Here is a 23040-nt window from a genome sequence, read left to right as displayed (position 1 = left end):
GACACATCCCACCATGCAACCACTCGTCTCTTCACTGGGGTAAATTCTTTTTACAAACCTAGAGGAGTAAATTTAGTTAAAAGGTCATCCACCTTAGGCACCTGCTTAGTAAATGGATTGATTACTGGGCTTTGGCATTTGAACTAATGCGGCTGGCTCCTTTTAGAGAGGATAAAGATTTAGAGGGTCTCCTTCTTTGAAAGGAGTCCTTCCCATGCTGACTGTCTGGGAAGAAGAGGCATCATCAATTTAAGATGATGTCTTACGTTTGGCACAGCGTGGGCCAAACCTTGGGCTCCTCCTGCACATCTCTGCTTGGTCACCAAAGTCCGGATCGTCATGCAAATTGTTCTTCCTGGGACTGACGCTGCTTCTGAAATACCAGAATTGAGGCTTTATCTTTTTATCTTGTCTTGCTTCTTGCCTAATGAGGGGTATTTCTTTGTGAAGTGCTTAAAGGTTTATAAATCTTCTTGCATCTCATTATAAATCCCTTCCTTATTAATGTCTTGCCTATCATATTATATTAGTAATTGTTTTCATGAGTGCCGCAGAGAAATGTAATCACATTACCACCTTTCAAATTGCATTAGTGAAAATGAATAAAATGTATATCAATGGAATACAAAATTGCTGACTCAACATTAAGATGAAATGAGATGAATATTACTTAGCATTCATATGATATCAGAGGTGCTCCTTATATAAAGTTATGCATTTTGGTAAATGTAGACTGATTTTAGTTAAAATGTGGTTATTTTTTACGGTGAGCTAACTCCTTATTTTCAATTAGATGATATGTTCATGTAAAGAATATTTCCTTTCTAGTTATGTTATCACAGCTGCCTAAATAGTCTGTAAAATTTGTCAGCATACAGGCAATAAATGGGATATCTTAATTGTTAACTGTTAGGTAAGAAAATAAAATGTTTCTGCCCAAATTGAAATGCCTTTTCATTTCCTGTTTCTCTAATATTACTAATGGCCTAACAAAATAGCGTGTACTACCATAGGCCTAATTTAATTGGGGGGAAAAACATAACACACATATTCCAAAGCCTGCATATGCTTTGATGCCATAGAAACATGGGTATTTTCCTTATATAATTGGCTATATCCCGCTGTTGGTTTTTTCTCTGAACTCCTAAATTATTTAAATGGGGTCTTCCTCATGTCAATTGATAGTAGGTTGTGGTCCTAAGATAATGACTATAGATGCTCATTGGATCCATGTCTGTGAAAATTTATATGCCGATGTGTATGTCCCTTTCTCCCTGTTTGTATTTACATATTCACATAGTCATACAAATATTCACAATGACATAGAAACATCTACTGAAAAGTTTGTGGTTTTCCCCCTTTACCCACTCCCCCTAAACCAAGTTCATTTCTTGACTTTTGCTGAAGTAATGTTTTCATCGCAGTAAACTGAGGACTGTTTTTGCTAGTATACAGAGTTCACCATTGTCAATTTTAAACAAATTCCCGTAGACTTTTTTTTGGATCTTGATCCTTAGAATGCTGTACTTTATAACTGAGAGTCCCCTCCCCCACATTTTTGAAGCGATCTGGATTTTCATGATAGAAAAATGGTAGCAGGTTTAAAAAATAATTGTCAACTTTTAAATGGATATATTAGGTTTTGCCATTTTCAAAGTAGAAAGGATTTTTCAAATCTAATCAACAGTGAAATTATTTTGTTCTTTTGCCTTCTGCCTTCTGTTTATTCACTGAGTTAGCATTGGTATTGAAACCTACTGGGTTAAAGATGGATACTATGCTACATTATGTCTCCTGGGGGACTAGTATCTTATGAATTAAATGATTTTACACCACTAGAAGAAACTAGGTGATGTAGTGGGTTTTTCTCTCCCCCCTTTAAACAGCTTTATTAAGATATAGTTCACATGCCATACATTCTACCCATTAGAAGTGTAAAATTCAATGGATTTTAGTATGGTCACAATTATGTGCAACCATCATCACAGTTATTTTTGCAAGTTTCATCACCTCAAAACACAACAAACACTAGCTACAACCCCCCCCCAAACCCAAAGTAATGACCAACTACTTTCTGTCTTTACAGATTTCTATGTTCCGAATGTTTCATATGAACAGAATCATTTCTATGGTATTTTGTGACTGGCTTCTTTTACTAAGCATGATGTTTTCAAGGCTCATCCATGTTGTGTTATGTATCAATAGTTCATCTCTTTTTATGGCCAAGTAATATTCCATTAAATATTGGATATTTTGTTTATCCATTTGCCAGTTGATGGGGGAAAATCATACCTTTTAAGGGAAACTCAAAATAAGGGTTTTGAAGTTCCTGATTTTTAACAGTAAATAGTGTTCAAAGGCTATCTTTTCCCACTGTACCTCTTTTCAGTTTTTGATGAGTTTATTGTGAAGATGATGCAGTGAGTCTGGACTGACCCTGTGTTTTCAAATCTATTCAGTGACAAGATCTAATTGTTGAAAAGACATCAAGAATTTCAGAGCACATGGGTATAATGAAATGACCATTTTAATCAGGTTGCTGTTTCTTCGTATGACATTAAAAACAATTAGACAGGGGCCGGCCCGGTGGCTCAAGCAGTTAGAGCTCCATGCTCCTAACTCTGAAGGCTGCTGGTTCGATTCCTACATGGGCCAGTGGGCTCTCAACCACAAGGTTGTCAGTTCGATTCCTCGAGTCCCGCAAGGGATGGTGGGCAGTGCCTCCTGCAACTAAAATTGAACACGGCACCTTGAGCTGAGCTACCACTGAGCTCCCGGATGGTTCAGTTGGTTGGAGCGCGTCCTCTCAACCACAAGGTTGCCGGTTCGACTCTCGCAAGGGTTGGTGGGCTGCGACCCCTGCAACTAGCAACAGCAACTGGACCTGGAGCTGAGCTGTGCCCTCCACAACTAAGACTGAAAGGGCAACAACTTGAAGCTGAACGGCACCCTCCACAACTAAGATTGAAAGGACAACAACTTGACTGGGAAAAAGTCCTGGAAATATACACTGTTCCCCAATAAAGTCCTGTTCCCCTTCCCCAATTAAAAAAAAATAAAATCTTAAAAAAAAAAAGCACACAATTAGACAGATTTTAAGGAAACTTCTATTCGAGGGTTAATTCTTTGTTTTCTAATTTATTTTACCACCAAATATGATACATACTTTTGCTTTAATTTCCCACTATGTGAATTTTTGAATGGGTTTTGTTAAGCAGGCAGAAAAACTTCATTGCTTGTCATTTGCTGTTATTACTATTATTTTATGAGTCGTGGCATTTACATTACAGTTTAACACTCTGTGAGCCTTTAACTTTTACGGAAAACTTTATAATCATTGATAATCACTTCTGATGAGCATTGCCCGTTCAAACTCAGTTTTACATGTCTCTTTGTATAAATACAAAAATCATACCCACCTTGTTACAACTATAGATGTATATTAATACTCTCATGGTCAGAGTTATATAAGACTTTTCAGGTTATGAAAGTTATAAAACTTATTTGGATATTTAAAACTGTAGGTCTGTTAATTAATGCTGTACGTCTATTCAGCCCACATCTTCTTGACTTGTTCTGATACCTGATTGCAAAATCCTAAAGCGCTACAAGTGGATATACTGTTACTTTCATCATGTATGAGTTTTATAATCAAGTAAAAGTAAATTTCTCATGCAGTTGTCTAGTTCATGTTGGTCATAAGTAAGCTCAGAAGCTGTCCACCATGCAAAATAATGACATTCTTTGCTCAAGTTGCGTTGTGACCTGGCCAAATTTAGGATAATGAGTTCTTCTACAAAGTCAATATCATATAGATGTTCCAAGTCTTAGCCAACACTCAAAGTACTCCTTTTGAAAGTCATTTCTTTTCCATTCGTTTTCTGTACCATGTGAAAATGGAAGGGGGAAAAAGAAATTGTCCTGAAAATTATACAGGTACCTATTTCCTGTCTTACCATTACTACTGTGTGAGTTCTTTAGAATCTTTGTGGCAGTGCTTAAAGTACTGTCTTAGATCCTCACACACAGGATGCATAGATGTGTGTGGAAGTCTTACTGATCTCGGTGCATCTTTTTGGTTATGTACAAGATCACTGTATTTATAATGTTTGGTAGCTGTTTGTAATTACTGCAGTGGATTCTGTGACTATCCTGGAAAAGTTAGTTTCTATATTTGTATTTGTGTATTATTTTTAGATAAAGTTCTTTGAAGGACAGTTTTCCCACCCTATAAAAAAGTCCATTTGACCTTTGACACCATGCATACCTTTCTTTCTGGGACTTGTATGTATAGTCAGAGGTGAATAACATATGCAGTGATGAATTAATAAGAGTTCATTATAACATAGATTACTTTGTATCCTCATGGATGGTTGGCCAGTTCTACATATTTATGATGCCTACTTTGGTGACTTTCAAAGTAGAAAATTCAATTTATTAAGAAATCTATTCTTGTTAAAAATCAAAACAGTGAAACTTGTCACTGATATTCATTATAGGCAATGAATTTATACTCCTCGATTGTACCACCTAACTTTACAGTACAAACTGATGGGACAGAGTATATGCTGTATTAAGGAGCAGCTTTTTCTATAGTTTGAGTGCAGTTCATGCACTTACCCATTAAACATTTAAAAGTGATTGAGCTAAAATTTCATAATCCAAGTTGTGAATCTTGGTGTCCTCCTTAGAAATGAACACGGAGAAAGTGGATTTAAGACAGATTTTTAGTTATATGTGGGAAGTTTGGCCATAGTTAATGAACACTTGAAGGGAGCTCCATGAAAATAGTTTTTATTGTTGTTTGGTGTGTTTTTGTTTCGTTTTGGTGTGTGTGTGTGTGTGTGTGTGTGTGTGTGTGTGTGTGTGTGAAAATACCCAGAACTGAAGTTAGTTTTATTTTTAGTGGATTTTTTTGGTGTGTGTACAGTTTCCTTTCTAGGATTGCTCCCTCAGAGTATGTGTTTTATGTTTCTATTTGCCCCATGGCCTTATTTTTTGCCTTTTGTTATTTTGTGTCAGCTAAATTGTGCAAGTGTTCCTGAACAAGGAACAGCTAATAGGAGCGTTATTAATTAGCTTGTGTAAGGTTCTTTTGTAAGGTACACTAAGTATCAGCTGAAGCATCTATCTGTGCTTTCCTGAGAAATGTCATTTAGTGAGAAGAGTGATGTTCAGTTCACATGTACTTGCACAGCTGAAGCCAGCTATGAGTAAAATAAAGCTGAAGAGACTTCAGTTGTAGCAGTAACAGAATCTATTATTTGAGTAGGGCTTTGCAACTCATTCGGAATATTTTCAAATGTACTTTTATTTAATATTCAAATATAAAAGTGTTAGTGACCAATACTGGATTAAATGTTTTTATATTAAATTAGCCTACTATATATATACTTTAGAATGTATTTATAATATACTGGTTTTAATTGTATGTGTTTTTCCTTTTCTATGACTAACAGAAATAAACTGATTAATAATTGGGAAGTCCACCCTACTATTTAAAAGCCATGTAACACCCATATAAACATTTCTGAACCCCAGTATTAAACCTGATAATCCCTGTTGTACCCACTGTAGAGGATTATCGTATGAATAATATGGCCTCATGTATGTCCAAGTATTCATTTATTAATTAAGACTAAATATGTGTTAAGCATTTTACAAGGTGTTGGAAAAAATTTACTACATTGGGAAGAATCATAAGTAAAAAATAATTCAAATATATGTGGAAAGTTTCTTGAGCTCATAAATGGTTATTGAGCTTTTGCTATTGCGAGGCACAGCGTCACATGCTTTATATTCATTATTTCATTTACGTCGTTAGACGCTCTTGTGATGTTATTGTTACCGTCATTTTACAGATGAGGTGAGGGGTTCAGAGAATTATGTGTTTCTTTAAGTGCCTTTTGAGTACGTCTTATTTGCCCAACAGAGATGTTGCCCTATGCTCATGGAACTTAAACTGTAGAGGAGAAGACAGACCTTAAATAATCACACAGACGTATAAATATATATTTACAATAGATTACAGATAAATAAATATAGTAAAGGATAAATATCATGTTCACAACTGTGATAAGAGCTATGACAAAAAGGGCCATGACAAAAAGGGCCCTTGTGACACAGGAGACTAATGGGGGACTTGCCTTGCTTAGCAGATGAGGGCAACTTCCCTGGGTAATTGGAAAGAATATTTGAGTTGAAATCTGAAAGATGGGCAGGAGTTAAAAACACACAGTGGGGCTTTGATGGTGGGCAGGTAGAGAGGCCCGCCCCATGACTGCTACCTGTGAAGGAGGTTGTTACTCAGGATTTCCAGTCAGTGATGGAGAGCTCACACAGACAGACCTGGGTCTGAGTCCTGTGACTCTACTAGCTGAGCGACCGTAGGCCAGGTACTTAATTATCTCTGCCTCACGTTCCTTGTTTGTGAAATAAAGGTAATAATAGTGCCAACTTTGTGGTATTTTCTGAGGATGAAGAGAGTTAATGTTTGTAAAGTTTTTAGCAGAAGATGTGGCAAATGGCAACTCTCCAGTAACTCTCACTATCAGGAATGATAACAGGTAGTGAGCGGTTCACTGTTAGAAGTAAATAAATAGATCCTACCTTTGGTAGAAGAGGAGGCAGGAGTAAACAGGGAGAGATGGTGCTTCTCATGCCTGCTTCTGTCCTTAGGGTCTCCCCTCTAAGCCCCACTGCCCTCGTACTCTGACTGAATGTCCTTGAATCCAGGGACTCTGCCCTCCGTTTCCTGCCACTTAACACAGTACTTGGCTCCAAAGTGATGGTTTTTGCGTAGTGATGATATTTGAAGCTGTAGGAGGGGATGGAATTGCCAAATTAAAGTCTGAAGAGCCTGGCCATGGGAAACACCTGTATTTATTTACAGTGGAAAGAGAGTGAGAAGTTGCTGCCAGAAAAACTAGGATAGTTGGTCTTTATGAAGCAGAGTGAGTGCCACAAGCTTCATTGAGGTCTGGGAGGACAAAGAGACTAGAAAAAGGGACCAGAGGTAATGAGAACATTTCTCTTGGAGAAAGCAGTTTCGGGATGTGTTGGACAGAATTCAGATTGCAAACTTAAAATGTAGGTGGTCATGAGGAAGTGGAAGCAGTTGGATAGCAGTTGGGTACTGGGTGCATGGATTTTTCTTTCAAGAAATCCATGGTAAAGGTAAGTAGACGGAATAATTTTAATAATTTGCAAGCATAAGGAAATATATTAATATTGTTGTTGTTTGTGGGGAGTTGGGAATGCTGGTCATGTAAGAACGGAGGAAAAAATTACCTGGCATTTTGGATGAGTCAGTCCTGAAGGCATGGAGGGGTTGAGAGCCTGAGTTAGCCTGACCTGCAGAAGGATCCCTGCTATGTAGGTGGGAACTGTCTGACTGAATGATTCTCACATTTCTTGGTGTCCCCTTTCTGCCACTTGATCGCCATCTCTGGATTTTTCTATAGTTCATAGTGCCCAGCAGTGAGGGGGTAACTGAATGAAGGAAGAAATGAATGTGCTCATAAAAATGAAAACTTATCCAAGTCTACTCTTCTCAACTGTCTCCTTGTAAAGCATGTACATTTTTGAGGCTTAACCGGCTTTGATAGTTTTATGATAATTTATTTTTTTAAGTGTGGGTGAGTTGGCAAGGGATCACATTGGTTCTGTTTTGTTGTGAATAAATAGTGTGTCAAAGTTTTATGCCGTTTCAAAAATGTTATTTAGAATAAAACTTCCTTTGAAGCCACAATAGTTTCTTACTCAAAATATTTATTTAGACCATATTGTTTAAATATATATAATTCCCTTAAGGAACAATTGTAGTCTATATAAATCTGGATTTAAAACAAATAGACCTTCTGGAATTCATAGAAATACAAAATGGATATTCCAGTACTTAAGTGTTTATATACAAAAGGAGTTGAGGTGTTCCAATGTTTGTATGTTTAGGTACAAAAAGAGTAGAATTTATAAAAAAGAAAAAAAAATGATGATCTGAAAAGTTTAATTCCCAAATGTGCCATATGCATGAAGTTATTTAGGAAGAGAAAACATTTGAGTCATAAACTAGTTCAGAGTAAGTGAATCAATGATTCAACCAGTGAATAAATAAATATACAGAAAAATAAAGCAAATCCACTGTCTCTTAATTTGTTCTGGTCCTGAATATAGCTATAATTAAAGTTGACGAAGTGGACTTTTAAACACCATGCAAAATAGACTACTTTTGTAAAATAATTAAATATCAAGATAATGATTTAAAGTATGTATGTCATTTCTGCCAGAGTTAGCATATAGTCCTTGAGAGATTTTTCTCTCTTTATTGGTCATCCCTTAATTTTTTTGTTTTTTATGTTTTTTATGAATTTATGAAAGCTTTTATTATCACACTTCAGATTATATAAATATTTTAATGTCAACTTGGTTGCCATATCTGAATTTATAATTGTAAAGTACTTTGTTTTTAGTAGAAACACTGTCCTCTAAACCGTTTTGTTTTTCATTTTGTTTTTACCATAGTACAATCAAGTTGTGAGTTCATTAACTAATGCCATTTAAAGAAGCTATTTCTGATATGGGATGTTCTAATATATTGAGCAGTTAGTAAACTATTGAAGTTGAAATAAGGAATTTCGGGAGAAACATTTCCCCTTATAACCTCCAAATACAGACCGGGGGTGCCAAAAAAATGTATACAGATGACTTGTATTCATCTTTTGTTATCAGTGTATATTGAGTATTACAATTTAAATACCGTTTTTTCCTTCCTTTAAAATGTGTATCCATTTGGGGGGCATCCTCTGTGTATTATGATTGCTTAGTCAGCACTTCCTTTGGTGTCCCTATTTTTTATTACTGATCCCTTTAATCACTAATACATACATCAAAGGTTTACAGCCTCCCTAACTAATATATAATTGGACTGTTCACACTGGAAGAGAGACCCTGAACTCCCAGGCAGATTGTACAATTATTTCCCTCGTGGTGACAGAGGAGCACATTTGGGATAGAGGTGAAGTAAGAAAAGAGTCTACAGTGAGGACTCTGACGTCAAAAACCGAACAGGGACCTATAGATTTAATGTTCATTAATGAAAGAGAAGTGGTTTCAACTTGCCTGATCCGAAGCATAGGGAACAGTAAGAGCCCATTCCGTCTTACTCTCTGTAAATGGAAGTTGGCCCAACCGTATTAATGATATTTCAAGTGCTGTCTGTTACAAATGAGACAGTTCACACAAAAATCCAAATGATTCCAGGAATATGAGCATCTGGAAGTGTGTAAATGAGCATCACTTTGAGACATAGAAGTGCAATTTCAGGTAGCCCCATACCTCTGCCCCCCCCCCCACACACACACACACCCCTCATCCAAAACAGTAATCATTGATTGCACATAAAGCTGTAGAGAGATCTTTTCCTGGCACTTCAGGTAGTTACAGTAGATTGTTAATCTGTGAATGATCGGACTGAACTCCTTCTGTCTTCAGAATTTCCATGCAAATTAGAACTAAATGTATGAGATAAATTTATTAACTGTAGTCTAGGAGCATAGGTCAGCTTGAGCACAATTCGTCAGCATAGGTTTTTATCCATAAAAAAGTTACACTTCATTTATGCTAATTTTCTATGGATTCACTTTATAATATAAACTGGCAAGATGATTTTTAAAAGTACTTGCAAAGAAATGAAAGAGTTTTGAGTGCGTTTTTCAGTTTTCTAAGATAACAGTTGAATTGTTCCAGATATAAAATGTTCACATAAATGCCTTTTTCTTGTCTACATCTGATCTTAAAACAAATTTAAACTTATTTTCTTACATCACCATTAAAATAAAAGGAGGGTCGTTTTGTGTGTGTTTTTTAAATAGGAATGAAAATGGAATTAATATATCAAGCAAGAAACAAACAAGGAACTGGAAAGTGATAAATGATACCAGAAGTATGTTAGGTCTTACTGGGCTAACAGAAGTATCTTTCAAAATGTCTGCAAAAGATTAACAAAGTATTTAAGTGAAACTCTGCAGAATAAAAGTACTATTTTAATAATATTTGTATGTTGTGTTTTAATTTTATCAACATTTCACTAGAACATGAGCATATTAAAATGTATATTTTTGCATTATTGCCAAACGGATAAACTTAAATGGGAATATATAGTAGCAGCAATATTTTTTTCCTCTTTTGGATCCCTGGTGTTACAAATTCAGCGTTTTGTAGAATAAGTAATCCTTTATTCTTATTCTGCTCTGTCTGTGTTTCTAATTTAAAGGTTACGGATGAACATGAAACATTCTGTTAGTGAATGAGCCCTGTTTCTTGCATTTCTTTTTTTTTTTTGTAAGAGACTTTGATGGTATCAAAAAATGCCAGGCGCCTCCCAACATAAAGACTTGAAAAATGGAGGAAGTGGGTGCTGTTAAAATGTTGAAGAAATACAGTACCTTTGAACAGATTCTGATCCTTTTTTTCTCCTTTATTTTTCAGGCCATCCGTTGCACACTGGTAAACTGCACGTGTGAATGTTTTCAGCCGGGGAAGATCAACCTGAGGACTTGCGATCAGTGTAAACATGGCTGGGTGGCACATGGTGAGGAAAATCTGGGCTTTTCTTCCTGGTTTTGTTATGTTCATGTGAATGTACATATTGTTTTAGAGCAAGCACTGGCCTGGAGAAAAGAGGGGTCAGCTGGGTTCCAAGTGGTAGCTAGCAAGCAGCCTGCAGCTCTAAGACGTAAGGCTGGGGTGAGCAGCTCTTCTCCACAGAAGGGCATGTGTTTATAGGACAGTTGGGCCATGGGGGTTCTGACAGAACAGAAGAGACGCCAGCCAGCACCAAGCCTGGCGGAAACTCAGGCCTACCACAGTTGGTATGGACCTCAGAGGGAAGCTAGCAAATCCTTTTTCTTGAGAACTTCTCGATGATTGCTCATCCTTGTCATATGCATTAGGGGTGGAGTTTATTCTCCCAGATGTTAAATTTTGTATGGTCCAAGGTGGGTTAAATTTTGTATCGTCTAACATGGTTTGGCTGGTCTCTGAGAAAATAATCTGTCAATAACCCCTTTTAGTGTGCGTTGGGATTGGAGGTGGCCAGAGTGCTGGTGCAGTGGGAGCTCAGTGTAGGTGTGTGTGGGGGTGAGGGTGACCCAGGGCTCAGGCTGGAAGTGTGGAGGCTTTTTACCAGATGCACAGAGCGGTCCCATCCGTGTGCCCTGACTGAGCATTTCACTTGTTCCTCTATATGGCGTATGTTTTTTTATGCTTAGGCGAAAGGAGACTTGTAAATAAGCAGAGATTTTCTTCACTTCCTCGACTGTAGAATTTTAAAAGATAGGTAATGTTTATAAAAGAAATCTTGGCTTGAGATTTCCTTGACAGCCTGGGGTATTGGCTCTTAAATGGACATATTCTTCATTCCCAAGCAGTGCCAAATATCCAGTGGGTTGTATTTTTATAAATGTCATGTTATTCTAGCAAGATCTGAGGTAACAACACAGGGGCCATGCTTTGAAATGCTTTTCATTTATCATGAACCTTGCTTGTTAGGGCATATATGTTGGCGTTGTAGGGACATTTCAACCAGGTTTCTGTGAGAGAAGGAGAAGAGGTAGGCATTGTAGTATGAGGGGAGTACGCTGGAAGGAGTATGCCTGGCAGACGTAGCCACAATCCTTCAGAGCCCCCAGGGATCCAACTCTTTCCTGCTTCATTTACAAAGCCAACATCTATAAACAACCCTCCGTCCGGTTTTGACAGCAGATGAGCTGCTGTTACTTATGCAGTCTCTGTATGTGACTGCATTTGATGATTTCTTCTTTTCTTATATTAGTTTGCTAGGGTGGCCATAATAAAATACCACAGACTGGGTGGCTGTAACATCAGAAATTCCTGGATACTGGAAGTCCCAAATCAGGGTGTTGGCAAGGTTGGTTTCCTTTTGAGGACTGTCTTCCTGGCTTGCCAATGGCTGCCGTCCGCTGTGTCCTCAGATGGTCTTTCCCCTGTGAGCGTGTGCCCCTGGTATGTCTGTGCATTCAAATTTCCTCTTCTTATCAGGACACGAGTCCGATGGGATTACGGCCTACCCTCGTGGCCTCCTTTTAACGTAATCACCTGTGCAAAGGGCCTAACTCCTAATGCAGCCCCATTCTCAAGTACTAGGGGTTCAGGCTTCCATCTAGGAATTTCGGGGGAAACACAATTCAGCCCATAACTTATTCTAAACATCCTTCTTAACCTGAAGAAGTTTTGGCTTTGCTGGGTAATAGGTGCAGAGATTATATCCCATGCTGATCAAGAATCATGGAGGTGGTCTGGGGTCAAATCCTGGCTCTGCTGCCTCCATGGCATGGAGGTCATTTTTGCATCTTTGTTTCCCTATCTATAGTATAGGATTGATAATATTTACTTTCTAGGATTATTTTAAGAATTAAAGTATGTGAAGCCTTTAAAATAAGTCATATATGCTAAAAGTAACAAACTGGACGATGGGTGAGCAATAAAGGGGGTTTGGCCATTAAACAAAGGACTTTTCATTTATTTACTCTCGTTTTTTTCCAAAGCCATCTTGTGTTACCATCATCTACTTACTGTGGTAGCCTTGTGAGTATAAAAGTTCACTCTGTCACCAGTTTGTTTTATCTCCAACTTCCACGTGCATATTACATTAGTCGTGTAATGGGGGCAAAAAGCAATATTTCTTCCTTCTCAAACAACATAAATTATTCCTGGCCAGTGGTTGTTTGCTAAGATTTTCTGAAGGATGTAATTTTTCACCAAACTTGAATAAGGTATTTCTGTCGTATCAGACTGTACTTTTCCTACTGTGTCATTTAGAAATTCTGTGATTCTGGGATATTAATTTTGGAGTTTCTCAGATCTCCCTTTCCCTTGCCGCCATTCTCACCTGACCTCTCATTTCCCCTGCAACAGGGACATGTCTGTATACAATTCAAAATATATACACGCAGGTGTACAAATTCCACTCTTCTCTCATTTATTGGGCAAATACGACAATAAGAGGTTGGTTTCTAGCTTTTGAGTTGACCATGGGATGCATTTCAACTAATTGCTTCCTTCTCTCCCCCTGCACAGCAACCCTGAAATCATGTCTCCAATTATTTCTGCTCAGAGGTAAAATGTAGCGGTCTTCCTGGCTGCCTCACACAGTGCAGTGTCCTGTGTGTAGAGAAAGGAGGAAGCGATTTGCTTGTTCTCGTGAGTGATTTTTCTTTCAGAGTGGATGGAACAGCAGTAAGACTACTGAGATACAGCTCATTGAAGTGTTTCCTTGTAGCACTGAACACATGCTACCTATATTGTACTGTAATTTTTTAAAAAATATTTGCTATTTAAAAAGAACCAAATGCCAAAATCAGGTGTTCGCTACAGAAAGAAGAATTTTCAGAAATTTGTTGGCCTTTTTTGAACAAATGTCTTCTCTCTCTCTCTCTCTCTCTCTCTCTCTCTCTCTCTCTCTCTCTCTCCATTACTTTACAGATTGATTCTCAGACCTGCTTGCATAGTTGACATTAATGGCTTTACAGAAATCTTGAGAAAAGATATTTTAAAAAATTAAAGAGAGGGAGTGATTAATTCATTGTACTACAACACCTGGGTTTTGAAATTACTCACTGGACCCTGGTGCTATTCACAAATTACTTCCTTGAAATCTTTAGCACCACTGACTTAAGGGAGGTTGGGGGGATGAAAAAAAACTGGTTCCTGAAATATAAATAGATATTTCCTACTGAATTAATAAAGGATTTCCTGCCCTTTTCCCCCATTAATGAATTTCAGCTCTTTTACTTTGATAATAGAGAGCAGGGCTTTATTGTATTTAACTTTATGTAAAACAAGCTTTTTTTGGTATAGAATATCCATGCCTTTAGTGGAGAAGAACTTAGTTGGCATGCCAGAAATAGCTGGGAGTTTCTAATTTTGTCATATTTCTTTTTTTTCAAGTTCTTGGACAAAGGACGTTAGCCCGCTACCACTCGATTTGCTTAACAACTGTGGGGCTTTTTTCCTCCTTTCTTTTGCATTGTCTCTTATATGCTTTTCCTTTAGTCACCTAAAATGATCAGACTGAGTTTCGAAAAAAATTTTTAATAATAAAATACGTAACCAAGAAGTTTTAATTCTTCTTGGTTCAAAAGTGCCAAAGTAAAATATCAGGACAAGAGCAGTAATGGGCTTCTTTTCTGGTGACATAAATGTGAGTGTTGGTAGAAATTCAGTTTCATGAATTTAACCCTTTCCAAGAGGACTTGCTTGCGTTTATGAAAAACGGGAGACATAGTGTAAAGGTTAAGAACTGTTGTCCCAAACTAATTTTATTTATTATTTGCAAATTATTTTTAATGTCCACAGTCTCAATAAAGACTTTATTTCTAAACCATTAAATTAATATAAATAAAGTAGTAAAAAATTTTAAAAAGTAAACTATTTCCCGAATGATTTTAGGAAATATTTAATGATAATTTAAGACAACGGACTTTTTTTTTTTTTTTTATCATAATGGGGTATATTTGATAAAAGAGGTGGGCGGATTTTAAAAAGGTAATTTTTTCCTTTACTAGATTGGTAATTTTTACTTCAGACAAAGTCCATTTGTTACAATTACCTTAAGAAAAATCCCAGTGTTTCTTGGTATGTCTGGTAAGCATTTGGCAAGGATCTGAGGCTTGATGAATAACAAATATATTACATAGTCTAATGAATCCCACAGCAGCTTTCTCAGTGCAAATTATTTTCTTTGTAGAAGACTTTGACTTCAGCCCAGTAGGATGTGCCATTCCAACAAGCTGCGTGATGCTAGAATTTTCATTCACTTCTAAACAATCTGAATTAATAGCAGTTACTTCCTTTGACCTAAATCTGCCTACACGAATGCTTGTTGCCCTGGAATTCTTGAGACCTTTACTTTATTATGTTCTATAAATGTGATCTCTCTTTACTATTTGTGGTTCATTCAAGAAAAAGACAGTAATACTTTATTACTTTAATTGTTTGCTCATCAAACCAGCTGCTTCCCTGCCAATTTCCAAACTATTCAGATTTTTTTGCTGTCAAACAAGCAGGCTTGGCCTGCATCATCTGAATCATCAATAATAGATATTTATTAAAATACATCATAGTAAAGTGCTGGGCCAGGTATCTTTTAGTTCTCCAGTTCTGTGCCACAGGAAATGGGGAGCAGTATAAAGTTAATTTAGTATCATATAGCCACCACCTTTATGGTTTAATGTACTGTAAGACTTAATATTCATATAATCCATTAATTTCAAACCTTATAATTCACTGGAAGTAATTTTTCTCCCTTTTTTTTTTCAGCATCATTGAATTTGAATTCTCTGTACTTGATATGTCTTATCAGAACAGGTGTATTTATCACTATAAATAACTGTAAGCCAAATTGAAAATATCAGATGCGGTATACACCTACAACTAATACAATGTTACATGTCAATGATATCTCAATAAAAAAGATATACAAAGGAAAATATAGGACATCCCATTAAATTGGAATTTCAGGTGAACCAGGAATAATTCTTTTTTTTTTTTTTTAGTATACGCCTGTATCATGCAAATTTAGCTGAGTATCCTGTGTTTTTATTTGCTAAATCTGGCAAGTATACACCTAAAAGAAAATCCTAGTTAGGTGTAATATGCATAAACCAGGGCCATTGGTTCTGAGCATTCTACAATCAAAAACCTTTCCCTTATGTCATTCCTACGTTTAGAATCATGAGATCTCAGATTCTGTTTACACATTGCTCAGATTTGTTGGTGGCCTGGTACTTTATAAGGACTTCAGCAGGGCAAATCAAAACCAGTACTTTTTCATTTTATCCCATGAAAGGTCACATGTCTCTATTATTTGTCCCCGGTCTGTGTTCTTCTTATGAATTGTCTAAACATCTGTGAAAGTAGTTTATCCCCAACTGGTAACACTGGAATACTCTCCCTGACTTGAGTCCAAAAGCGACTATTACTAATGAAGTAGTAACCTTTCCTTCCCTATTCTGTTTTTCTTCCCTAGTCTTCTCCCTTTCCTACCCCAGATAAAAGTCCTCATCCTAAGCAGTGTAAAGTATGACGTCATGCTGATTTTGAGAAACTCAGCCGCAGTTTCTAGAAGATAATTTGTAAATTTGTCAAGATCAAGAGAGGAGGGTGAATAAAATTGAGTGTCCTCTGACAAAGGGAGGTCATGTTCCCAGATATTAACCTACAAGAAAGCACTGGCCTCCCTCTGACTGCACTGGAGATTTGTCCCAAGAACAGTGAGTTTTGCTTGGGCAGAAAATTGATGCAGGAGGTTCTTTAGGTTTTAGTGAACAACGTAAGAAAGGTTATTAGCTTGAGTCCTCAGCACAGGGAAGTAAGTGCGGTCTTCCCAGTGGCAAAGGGAGACCTTGATCTTTTGGGAAGATGCAGCTGGTCATGCTTCTAGGGCTTTGCTTAGAAACACGTGGATAAACACCACAGCCCCTGGTGCATTGGTTTGGAAAAGGTGAGAACTAATGCTTTCTAGTAAGTTTAGTTCTTCCAGACCATGATACTGAAACCTCGCTGCACCTAGCTGAAAAATTCTCTTTTAATTAGGAAAACCAGCTGCAAAATTCTCTTTTAATTAGGAAAACCAGCTTTTAGCTGCCTCCTAGCTCTGGTGAGGCAGCTGGGTCCTGGTCTTTGCGTGGACAAAGTCCTTGAGCATTTCTCCACGTAGTTTTATTTTAGAGAGCAAAAACAAGGCCATTTTCCTGCTTGGCACAGGAGCCTTCTTTGCTTGACCTGAGGGCATGGTACCCTCTTCTGCTTCTCTCCTTTACTCCCTGATCCCTGCTGATTAGCTTTAAAGGGAGGACGTCCCCACACATGCAAAGGTTTGGTGCTTGATTAATGGCAATAGCTATATTCTTATTGTGTCCCTGAGCTGCTTATTTTGATTTGTTTCTCTGCCTGCCCACCTTTCAGATGGTGCTTTGAAGTCCCTTTTTTTTTTTTTTTAAATCACAACACAAACAATGCCTCCCCTTCAAAGCCCTGGGCTCTCTGCCTTTTTGCTCTCCATTTTTTTTTTTCTAGCTCCATTTTATTCGGCGAGAGCATGCTGTGTGTCCCTCTACACACTGACCTCCAAAGTGTGCAGTGCGGGTCCACTGCTAAGGAGTTTCTAGAGAACATTTTGAGATTGAAACATGCAAAGCTGGAGCCCCAGGATATAAAGAAACCTCAGGTGCACAAATGGGAGGCATGCTAGAAGAGTAGGTAAGAGTGCAGCTCGCTTTAGGTTCCCATCCTGACTTCCACCGGCTGTCAGTAGAGCCTTGGCCAAATTCTTTAATCTCTGCTTTCTCCTTTGTGAAATGTGGGTCATGATAGTTCCTCCTTGTAGAGTGCCTCCTAGGATTAAATGAGATAATCGACTTAAGAAGTATTCCTTGTTTTTATCACTCAACTCGGACAGAAGTAAAGCTTCAAACTTGAGGACATGACAGACATGTTTTAGCATAGTTTGGTGGTTAAGTCAGGTGTGGCCAGGCCAGTGGTCAAATTTCATTGCAGTCTATGTTTAGTAAACCCTGTTCTTTCATCTGTAAATTCAAATAATAATAGGAGTGTACCTAAGTGTCACAATGAGATTTTGAGGAGGATTAAATGAAAGAGTGGACCTAATATGAATGATAACATCTAGAGGTGGAGGTGATGGTGTAAGCTTCCCTCCCCTTCCAGGGGAGGTTTCTTCAGTGCCCAGTGGTAGAGTTTAGGTCACCAGTTCTTCTGGCTGTGGGGCCAAGTGTTCCCCAGGTAAACTTGTTTTTTCCCGCCAATCCAGGCCAGTTCCATACCTTCCATTTCCCTTCACGTTTCATTTGAGCCCCTATTTGAACAGAAGTATTAAACACTTTATGGCAAAAGTCAGATTTTGAGAAGCGCAGACCAGTAGAAATGAATTATAGGAATACTTATCTGCTGAAAGTCGAAACACCAGAAGTAGATGAATTTTAAACAGGGTTAAGGCTACTTTTACCTATTTTCACACCTATATTCTCACATGCAAAGTGCTTTGATGGGCAAACCACTTTATCATTTTATTGCCCTTTATTACATCATAAATTTTTATATCTTGCTAACGATCCTACAGGAAGCTTAATTGTTTATAGGGACATCTTAATTAGCTGGAGTTCACCAGGTTAAGCAGAACACAAACTGAAGGGGGTTATAAATGAAATACATTCAATTCTACTCGTTTTACTCAGGAGGTACTGTGCTGATACACTAGGAGATTCTGCTGGGTCACAAGGACCCAGCATGCCTCAGCAATACCGTGTTGATGCTGTCAACTGTTTTTCCTCCTCTGGTGACTCGTAAGTGATGACTTCTTCCAACTCGGGCATGCCCCTCCCCCTTCTATATTGAAAAGTGAAATCACGGGATGCAATAAGTATGGTATTTCAGAGAAATTCTGACTTGAATACTGGGAGGCATAAAACATTGGTTAGCCATCCCATTCCTTATTAGGCTTTGCCTTCGGGGGTGCGGGGGGGGGGGGGGTTGGTTTGTAACTCTTCCAAAGCTACTTGAATTTATCTGTTACTAGTTAGTGAGCATATAGCCAAAGCATCCTATGGGATGTATTTTAAGGAGTTACTGCTGCAAGTGGATAGATAGAAGAATAAGCAGTGTCTATCCAGGGGTCTGGTAGTAAGCTTTCCTTGGAGCTGCTCCTTGATAGCCGGGGAAATCCCTACTTTGGCCTCCTAGGCCTCCCAGCCTGCTTGGATGGTCAAGGGACACTACAAATGCAAATGCAAACCCATCTGATTGAAAGGATGGACCTGTTGGGCCTTAAATTCAGCTGAGGCCAAGAAATGCAAAGGCAAGTGTAGAACTAGCTGTTCAATAAGGAAGCCACTCTTATGGATTTGAGCATTTGAAATGTGTCTAGCCCAAATTGAGAGATATAAGTATAAAGTATACACTGGATTTTGAAGATGTAATCTTAAAATATATATATATATATGTATATATATATATATATATATATATATATACACACACACACACACACATGTATATATATAAAATCTCTGTAAGAATTGTTCTTATATTGTCTATATATTGATAATATTTTAATGTATATTAAATATATTTTGAAATAAAAAATATTTTTAAAAATTAGTTTTATTGTTTATTTTTTCCTTTTTAAATGAGATTAGAAAGATTAATGATACACTTGTGACTTGAATTCTATCTCCGTTAGACATGGCTGTTCTAGGCCCTAGGTGTTAGCGAATGTATTTGGGGAACTGAAGCTTAGGTTAAAGTGGTTTGCCGGTAGAGTAGTTAGATTGATGTGAGAATCCTAAAAACCAAACTCCAGGCTCTTGTACTCCCTTCAGTCATCACTGTAGGCTCTTTCCCAGTCCTTCCTGCTTTCACACTTGCTGCATTACTGATCCTGTCCAGTCTTTCCTCTATCCTGGTCATCCGGGAGGAGCAACAGGAGCCATGAAGTGTCCCCTTCTGTATACTCGCAGCGCACTTGCCCTAGACCAGAAGGGTAGTTTCTGTGGATTACTGATCCGTCCACAGGTTTGGGAGCTCAGGAAGGGCACTTCCTCGTCTCTGTGTGCCGACACCCACCACAGCATCTCCCACGTGAGCAACACTTGGGACAAAGGTTTATGGCAACTCTGCCTTGTATCTACAAGTGTCTGGTTCCGAATCGCCCATTTCTTTTCCAGCGTCCTCTTCCAATTCTCAGCGGGAAGCACAACCTGCCAAGACCTTGCCTGTAGTGTTGCTTCGGCATTTCTCTTTCTCGCCCTCACTCTTATTTTCACCATTGCTGTTCCCTCTGTGTCTTCAGACAACAAAACTAATGGAAGGGAGGTGGGAGGTTCTGGGAGCCTAACGAACCAGGAAGTACATCTAGAGAAGTTAGATTTATTTGATCATTAACAGATGCTGGCATTTTTATTTTATTCAGAAGATACGGTCTTGAGTGAAGTGTCTCCCACTTTTGTTTAGTAGTTCTTCAATATTCCTTTGCCTGCAAAAATCGGAAGGTAAGAAATTCTCCCCTCCCCCCTTTTGGCTGTTCATGTTTTCCACTAGAGGTAAAAATTAAAAAACAAATCAACCTCTAACATAAAAGAAAACACCTGTTTGGCTTAGAGAAATGGTCCAGGGAGGTCTTTTCCCTGACAGGCCAAAAGCGACCATCACAAGGCCCCTTATAAAAAAAAAAGTCATTTTTTTCTTTATTTCATGTGCACATTGGCAGAAACTCTGACAAGCAGTTCTTCATATTTTATTATGTTCTTGTCTGCAGAATCTCTGTCAGGCAAAAACCTTGTCAGCGGAAAACCTGTCGTAGGATCAGAGGAGACAAAAACAGGTGTCACACAGGCAGTCAAAACTGAAGGAAAAAAAGATTAGGCTAAAGAGAGAGAGGGAGACAATTACATTAATGCCATTGCTTTTATCTTATAGATGTGTGTTATTATCTCGGGGTGCTGAGTGCGCAATTGCCTCAAAGAAAAGTAGACAGGAGACAAGGGGAAACTTGATAGTTATTAACTGAAGAGGCAGTGTGTCAAAGCTGGATGGGGTTCAAAGTTTTGCAAAGGAAAAAAACTGCAGGCAGCAAGCGGAGACTGTGTGGTTCTGCTTTCGGCTACATAAACCTGGTAGCAAGCTAACGTTTTCTACTTGGAAACAGATCATAGGGAGAAAAATTAATGAAAGATTTCATTTGGAGGTTTTTGGGGTAACATTTATCCTATATACATGCGACTGAATCATAATCTTTTCTTTCTTATAAAATCTTGCCACAATGTGAGGCATGGTGAGGCATGAAGACAGGCATTTGTCAGTTCAGCTGTGTTGTTTGGATATGTTTAAAACACCTATTATCAACACACTTTTAATTAAAAAAAGCTATTAAGAAGCCCTTTTACTAAGTGTGAACATCTGTACGTGCAAGCTGTAAATTAGGAGATCACATATGTGTGCCTCTGTCAGAGACTAAATGAACTTGGCAAGTGTTTTCTATTACTGGTTTTTAAATACAGTAAAATATCTAAAGCAAAAATTTCTGCACTTGAAAATTTGGATTTTTTTCTTTTTTTGATTCTGCCTGTTGTTACTAATTAATAGAGCTTTTTTTAAAATTAGAAATTAGGATCATTATCATTATCAAATTGGTAACCAGAATTCAAAGCACTAATTGGTATCTTCCCCTTGGTTTCTTTGTTTACATCATTTCAAAAGACTTTACTTTTTTTCCAGAAGTTTGCGCTCCATTAAATATTTGTGGTGGTATAATATAGTGTTGCTTTGCCGGTGGCCTAAACGCAAAAATATTTCGCCTTGTTTATAATTCACAGGTGTCAAACAACCAGCTATAGTAGAGAATGGGAACTTAAATTGAAGTTTTCCCTGTCTGCTCAATCATAAGTTGATCATATTAGTGTAAAAATGAACAAGCATTACTCTAGTCCTTAACTTTTTTCTGCTCTTGCATTGAAAATATGGTTAGTTTAGACTTTTCCTAGTACTTGAAACTGCCTTTTAACCCTTTTTTTATGAGCAAATCTTTACATAGGGTCTTTTATATTACCAGTCATGGATGCAAAGCAGTTTGATACTTGATACATGCATTAAGCAAATCCAGCAATCCAGAAGAAAACACACATCAGTGTCAAAAGTGTGTGTGATAGCCCAGAGTTTTAAGGGATTACGGGTGGGGAAAAAAAGAGAAAGATTGATTATAGAGTTAGAATGAGATTTAAAGCTGACTTACTGAGAGAGAGAAGGAAAAATACTTGTGACACAAAGGTGATGTTCATTTAAAAAAAAGGGGGGGGGCAGAATATAATCATTTCTTTCTTTTAGGTATTTCCTTCCAGATGCTGGCTTTTTGTATCACTGCTCTCTCTCAGTTTTGAAGTATTTCTTCACCTCATCTGATAGAGTTTAAAGCATATGTTCTATCAAAAGCAAATATACCTTGCATTTACATCTCCTTAGTGAAATTCTTATATAGATATATGCTATTTCAAGAAAATTAAGCCTTTAAATATAGTGAAGTGAAGGTAGGGCGATTATTCTCTTACAGAAGAGTTCATTTTTTTGTTTATTTAGTTAAAGGATTTACACAGTCCATTCAAGTAGCATAGTTCAATAGTTACTTTTAAAATGGGATATGTTTTGTAGTCAGCGTACATTTAATTCATTGATCTATAAATTACACAAAGCAAGGTTTGTGTAGTCAACTTTCAACTAGCCTGGACGACTAGAGATTGGGTAGAACAGCGGCACTAATAATAATAATCCCCAAACCTGGTTTCAGCAAGGAGATTCAATTACCAAGTCTCTTCCTAGATTTACCGTCAAGTTTGCAGATTAAATTTTCTCTTTTCCCCTTACCACCTTCTGATGGAGTTTCTGCAAATGAGGAAAGACATGCCCCCAAAAGTGGGCCATGCAAGGAAGAGAACGGAGAAGTAAAACCAAGAACCCGTTTAATCTACTAGCCAAGAGAGTGAGTTTCTGAATAACCACATGTGTGCCTCAGTCAGACTTTAATGATTTCCAAAGTCTGTTGTGAAGACTTTATTATGCATAAGGCCATGGGGGGAAGTGCCAATCAGTTTGAAATATTACCTATATAGTCTCTAGTGGAGCTCAAATTCTACGCTGGACTAATTGTGGGTGTTTTTGTGTGCTAATCCACATACTCTGAAAGCTACACGTCAAATAAGGGTGATTAAAATCCACAGGACAATGAGGGCTCATTGGAACTACTTTTGCTCCCCTTCCTTCCCTGCAGTTTAGAATCACATTCATAATGAACCATAAGAATATTAATATACTTATTCTTCATATATTAAGGGATAAGAAAAAAAATCAAGGACCATTCACATAAGGTATATAAGGTACAGTAATGTAATCAAGGTTTATGGAGGCTGAGTTTTTTTTTGTGTTTTTTTTTTTTACTTAAAAACACTAACACACTATTTG

The 23040-nt window shown here is 37.7% G+C and overlaps 1 protein-coding gene across 10 annotated transcripts in view; it reads left to right on the top strand.

The window, feature by feature from the left end:
* Positions 1-23040, top strand: part of BNC2 (basonuclin zinc finger protein 2) — a 414097-nt gene that overhangs the window by 253228 nt on the left and 137829 nt on the right. For all 10 annotated transcript variants that reach the window (XM_019739200.3, XM_074330349.2, XM_088793665.1 and 7 more), the window contains one exon: positions 10486-10588. In XM_019739200.3, the coding sequence (XP_019594759.1) occupies positions 10486-10588 (103 nt within the window). The remainder of the gene's footprint in view (positions 1-10485; positions 10589-23040) is intronic.

Source organism: Rhinolophus sinicus, chromosome 16 (genome assembly GCF_057876585.1).
Source record: "Rhinolophus sinicus isolate RSI-liver-muscle chromosome 16, RSI-T2T, whole genome shotgun sequence".
Lineage (NCBI taxonomy): Eukaryota > Metazoa > Chordata > Mammalia > Chiroptera > Rhinolophidae > Rhinolophus > Rhinolophus sinicus.
Note: the sequence above shows the minus strand (reverse complement) of the source record. Positions and strands in the feature narration are given on the sequence as shown.